This window comes from Crocodylus porosus, unplaced genomic scaffold (assembly GCF_001723895.1).
Source record: "Crocodylus porosus isolate Cpor-Errol unplaced genomic scaffold, CroPor_comp1, whole genome shotgun sequence".
NCBI lineage: Eukaryota > Metazoa > Chordata > Crocodylia > Crocodylidae > Crocodylus > Crocodylus porosus.
Window position 1 is genome coordinate 226883932 of NW_017728886.1, and position 6000 is coordinate 226889931.

Sequence of the window (6000 nt, forward strand, 5' to 3'; positions counted from 1 at the left end):
CAGGTAGTTAGTTCAACTTGCTTGAATTTTTGCTTGTTGGGTATCCCATGTTACACATCAAAATAATCATATGTGATTTTAGCAGCTATTTTTTCCCTCTAAGATGTGTATCTTCTAATTTTAAATTTTCCATTGGGACACTGATAGTATGAGAAATAATACATTTTCTTTCTCAATAATAACTCTATAGTAGCTTACAACATTTTGTGAGTATATTTTATCTCCTGGTACTGATATTCATTTATTTCTGTTGACATTGCAGTTCATGATGAATTATCTTCTCTCTCTATATACTGTACATCATTTGATGAGAACATTTTTGCTTCTGTCTCTAGCAGTGAAAAGTTTCTAATAACTTCCCATTGTATATTAATATCCATATAATGTCCATATAACTTATAGATTTGCCTTGTTTTGTTTTAGGTTGTGATAAACAATGCAGCAGGAAATTTTATTTCACCTACTGAACGTCTTTCTACTAATGCGTGGAAAACTATAACGGATATTGTTCTCAGTGGTACTGCATTTGTCACTCTGGAAATAGGAAAGGAACTAATTAAAGTACAGAAAGGTATGTTAATGTTAAAGCTAGACAATGGTTAAGAAACATTATGATGTACTGTTATCACTTGTCTTTCTCATTTTAATACTTATGTAGAATTTAATAGTGAATTCTGATGCCTTAAATACTTTCAAAGTTTTAACACTCTACAAGTTTTGCAGGAAAAAAACATGTTGTATGCAATCTTATATACAAAGGTAACAAGCCGCTACCATGTAGAATTTATAATTTTATTTTAGGAAATGATTTTACAGTCTAATTTAATAACACAGGGCTGCATGCATGAAGCTTTGCCTTATTTACAGTATACTTAAAATAAGATTAGATAATATATATCTGTTCATTTTTAATACATCTAAATTTTAGTCTCCTTTATGCATCTAAATCTCTGAAAATGGGACTAAAAATCTTGTATTTTTGTGGTAGTGGCTATTTAAATGTCTGATACCTGAACAGATAGCATTATATTATGATTATTCGCACTGTTGAGGGAAGAATGGTATATATCATTTTATAAGGGGTAGAGTGTACGCAGAAAGCTCTGTTTTTACGCTATCAGTTTGTTCACCCAGTCATAAAATGAAAAATACTTAACTTTCTTGTTTTTGACCAGTAGTAGAGCTAGTTCAAATAGCATGAGTGTGGTGGATTTGTTTTTCTATATGGGGCTGATTTTACTGTCAGTTTTCCAGCTAGGTTCATTTTAAGATAAGGCTAGATAAAGCTTAGAATCTTGTGAGAGTATGCTCTGCTGAACATATCACATATTGCAGAATCACTATGCCAGGTCCTTTTTCTCTCAGACCTGACTCTATTTTCATTGTTCATTATATTGACTATTTAAAGACTCATTCTTTGAGGGCATTCTGAAGAATAAGAGATTTTTCCTGGGGAAACTTTTAAAATATTAAATTACCATTAGAGTGTAGGCTTTGTTCAAGAATGGGTTATACCCCCTTTGTTTTTTGAGATAATTTCAAAATGTATTGTCTCTTCACTGTGTCTCAGTTTACACATGTGAGGCACCTCATTATTATATGGGAATATATTTTCTTCCTTTCTTATTCAAAATATACCCCTTTGGGGAAAAACAGTGTACAGTACTCAAGGTGTTAAAAGAAACCATATCTAAATTATTAAAATGAACAGCATGCATATAGGCAGCGTGTTCCTATTGTTTTACACAAAAACATTTTTAGACAACATTTTTTATTAAAATCATGAGAAAATGCAGAGGATGGTCATCTTGAAATTAAAATCTTTGGGTGTTTATAGATGTGCTCTGGAAGGCCAGGGGGAGCTCATATCACATGTATCAGTGTCCCTGTACCGTAGAATGGCAGTGGGGCACTTGGAACTAAATCTTGTCAAACAAGCTTTAATTTAAAGCGCCCTGTTGCCTTTTTTTGGTGCAGGGATCCTGATACACATGACACTGGAGTCTGCTGGAGCACAGCAATTACCATGCTCCAGCAGACTGGATTAATTGAGTCTGCTCTGACACACTGGAATTATGGTGTGTTGGAGCAGCCTCCACGCACGTGTATACGAGCCCTTTGTGATAGTGTAAAAAAACTTCCCTACAAAAATCAAGCATGATGTCTTGCACTTGCTGTACCATTGCTGCATGCTGACAACTACAGTTTAAAATTTTAAGGCTGCATATAGACTTTTGTGAGTGTGTGTTAGTTTTTGTTCAAATGGCATTTTCTTGTGCTACTTGAAATGTGTTTTGGAAATGTTCCATCAGACTAATCTCAGTGGAGTACAAGTATTCCCACATTCAACTCTATCAGTACCACATAATCCTGCTTAAACTAATGTAATACCTTGTTTTTAGCCTTTCACTCACAAGCCTTGTCTCTCTTCAGACCCTGTAGGCACTGAAAGACATTGAAAAAAAACAAATGTGCTCTACCAGAAGCAGCAGCACGTTACTTCAGCCTGGCTCTGCAGGGTCTGTAGAGATTGGGCGCTTCAGTGGGGCTTTTTGGTGCTTTTAGTTAAAGCTGATTCAATCAACTATTAGATACAAGTGCTAAAAAAAGCCCCGCTAAAATTCCCAGTCTCTACAGACACTGGGAAAGCTGGGTACAACTAACGCGCTGCCTTTTCTGGGCATGTGCTGGGCTTGACATGGGAGTGCACTGAGTTTAAAGTGCTTTTTTTTTTTCCAATGTCTGCAAGCAATCACAGAGTACAGTACAGCCACTGAAGTCAGCGTATCTACGTCACAATAGGAATGTCATTTGCCTTCATTGGGTGACAGATTAAAAATTTAACTTTTCTTCCTTCCATTTTCGAAAGTTTGACACAACTGGGAAAAAAAACCCAGCGCTTTACTGGAAGAGGAAACATATCAGTTTGACCCAGCTCCCCAGTGTCTGTATAATAGCTTGTGTGCTTCAGCAGAGCTTTTTGGTGCTTTTAGCTAAAGCTGATTCAATCAGCTATTAGATAAAAGCACTGAAAAGCCCCTCTGAAGCACACGAGCTATACAGATGCTGGGTAAGTTGGGTCAAACTGATGGGATTCCTCTTCTGAACATATGCCGCACTTGGCGTGGGGTCATGCCAAGCTGAAAGTAAAGCATTGGGGTTTTTTTCCCACATTTGTAAATAGTCTGTGTGTCGTTGTTGAATTTAGTGTTATTACTCTTCCTTCCTTCTCTTACCTATACACCTGAGACCATGTTTGTGAGCTCTTTTAGCTGTTATCTGCATGCCTTCATCTAAATGGCCCCTTTATTGCGAGACTTGTGTAAGTCAATGTCTGTTAAAGACTTGCTTCTGCCATACTGTATGATGTGAATCTAAACAATTTATGTTTACATGTTTATGCATTATTTTCTCCTTTCCCTCTCTGCTTTTCTGTCTGTATGCAGTGAGCTCTTTGAACCTGGAACCATCCTTTCTTGGCTAGCAATGCTAATATAAAGAAATACATAATCAATTTACAGGTCAATTGTTATCAAAACACTGAGATGTGCAGTGGGTCCACTGTGTGACCTACATCAAAACTATTTTGGGAAATATATATTCTTTTTATATTTAGAATGTATGTTTCTTAGTGTCAGGAACTGTATTTTATGATGCATTGGTGCAATACCTAGCACAGTAGGGCCCTAGTTTAATAATTTGTGTCAGAAGCATTTAAAAATGACATAAGTTGTTAATAATTATAGTCCATTAGTCTAGTGGGTGGCAGCCTTTTTCTTTTGACAGGCTGGAATTACACAGTTTGGGTCTGAGGTGGGTTAGCAGTAGGACCTGGTGCTATCACTGCTGCTACTTCTCAATGCCATCCAGCTGCAGCATAGGCAAAGCCTCCTACAGCCAGAAGGCTGTGAGAGCCCCTGGGTACACAGACTGGATTTACTGGCTCCACAGATCAGATCCCACAAGCTGTAGGTTGGCAACCCCTGCATTATTATAGACTCAAGATAAAAATGCAAGATAAAGTGAAATCAATTAAACAATGTCCTATTAATGAATGAATACATTTACAACTAAAATTTTATGAGTGAATTGAAAAACATCAGAAAAAACTGATAAGCTTTAACTGATTTAAGCCTCAATCATTGCTAACTTAGGAGCACCTGGCTTTATTCAGACTGCATTTATTAACCCCCTGCTTTTTAAATCTTCTAAATATGCATCATTTATACCTGTGTCTAAATATATTTCAAAGGTGGTTTGATTGTTTTTGTGATAGTTTATTCTTTCAAACCTTTGTGGAGATTTTTTTTTTTAACTAGGGCTAATTGTTACAGATTATTTGCTGGCATATTTGTTAATGCTTATGGTCCTTCATAGGTTCTCCTGTGTAACTTTCCTCCCTCCAACATAAAATCACTAACCATAGCATTTTACTTTATCTTTGCAGGTGATATCCCTTGGGCAACTATTCTAATTGGAATAATTGTTTTGCCAATAGTGGTTTTAATATTTTAGTTTGACTAGTCCAAGCAGTTAGTGATCTGTTCACCATGGACTCAGCTAAAACTTTGTTCCTTGTGCCATTTTTACAGGACCCTAATGATTGGGCAGATTATTTCAACTGATAAACTTATTTTCTTCTTGTGTCCTGCCACCTCAATTACAAATTTATTTTTTCCAGTATCAGGCACATATCACTCAGACATTAGTTCTGTAAGGTGTCTTACTGTGATCAAAGGGGCTAAGTGGGCTAGGTTCTAGCCTGTAGTTCTGGTGGAGAACACTGGGGGCTCACTGTGAGCATGCTTTGCTGTAAATAGTTGCTTTGAATAGTTTCATAAATAGGATACTTCTAAGCCCTTTTCACCCCAGGGAGATGGCAGTCTGGGACTGGGAGCAGGCCACAGAGACTGCTCCTTGATATGGTCATGGTTCTTCATGACATTGTTTAATTTTATTGGGTGAGTGTTAGTTTCCAGATTAATCTTGTTGGGAGTGTGGTTGTCTGTGCCAGAGAAAGAAGAAGGCTATGAAAGAGCTGGGGAAGAGAGAGGAAAAGTCCCAGGGAGGACACAATGGAGTCCAAGGAAGGGCAGAGAGATCTACAGCTGTGTATTGTGCTGTTTGGGATGTTAGCACTTTGACACCCCCAGGCTCCCTCCATGGAGAGGAAAGCACCCCTCATCCCAGGAGCTGACCATAAGAAGGGGCTATCCAACGATTTCTTTGCCTCCATCTTCCTAAGCAGGGACTGGAACAGCCACTCCCCCGCTGGGCCCCCTTCAGGCCCCAGGGGAGGCACACCTAGGCCAAGGGTTAGTGAGGAACGAGTTAGGGAGCTTCTGGAGGGACTGGACATATTCAAGTCAGCCGGTCCAAACGATCTCCACCCTAGAGTACTAAAGGAATTGGCTGAGGTCATTGCAGAACCCCTGGCATGGCTTTACGAGCACTCATGGTGCTCTGGTGTGGTGCCAGAGGACTGGAAGAGGCCAACATGGTTCCCATCATCAAAAAGGGTAAGAAGGAGGACCCAGGAAACTGTAGGCCAGTTAGTCTTACCTCAATCCTAGGCAAGCTGTTCGAGAAAATTATTCTGGCACACATCCATGAGGGGCCAGCAGGGGATTTCATGCTTAGGGGCAACCAACACGGGTTCATCAGTGGCAGGTCCTGTCAGACCAACCTGGTGGCCTTCTATGATCAGATCACCAAATCATTAGATGCAGGGGTAGCAGTGAACATAGTCTTCCTGGACTTTTGGAAGGCCTTAGACACTGTCTCTCACCCTGTTCTCCTTAAGAAACTGGGGGACTGTGCTGTCGACACCCACATAGTCAAATGGGTCGCCAACTGGCTGGTGGGCCACACCCAGAGAGTGGTGGCAGACGGGTCATTTTCAACCTGGAGGGATGTGGGCAGTGGGGTTCTGCAGGGCTTGGTCCTTGGGCCTGCACTGTTCAACATCTTCATCAGTGACTTGGACAAGGGGGTAAAAAG

The 6000-nt window shown here is 39.5% G+C and overlaps 1 protein-coding gene across 1 annotated transcript in view; it reads left to right on the forward strand.

The window, feature by feature from the left end:
- Positions 1-6000, forward strand: part of DECR1 (2,4-dienoyl-CoA reductase 1) — a 34726-nt gene that overhangs the window by 15328 nt on the left and 13398 nt on the right. Inside the window, exon 5 of the mRNA XM_019550275.1 lies at positions 424-571. Coding sequence (XP_019405820.1) covers positions 424-571 — 148 coding nt within the window. The remainder of the gene's footprint in view (positions 1-423; positions 572-6000) is intronic.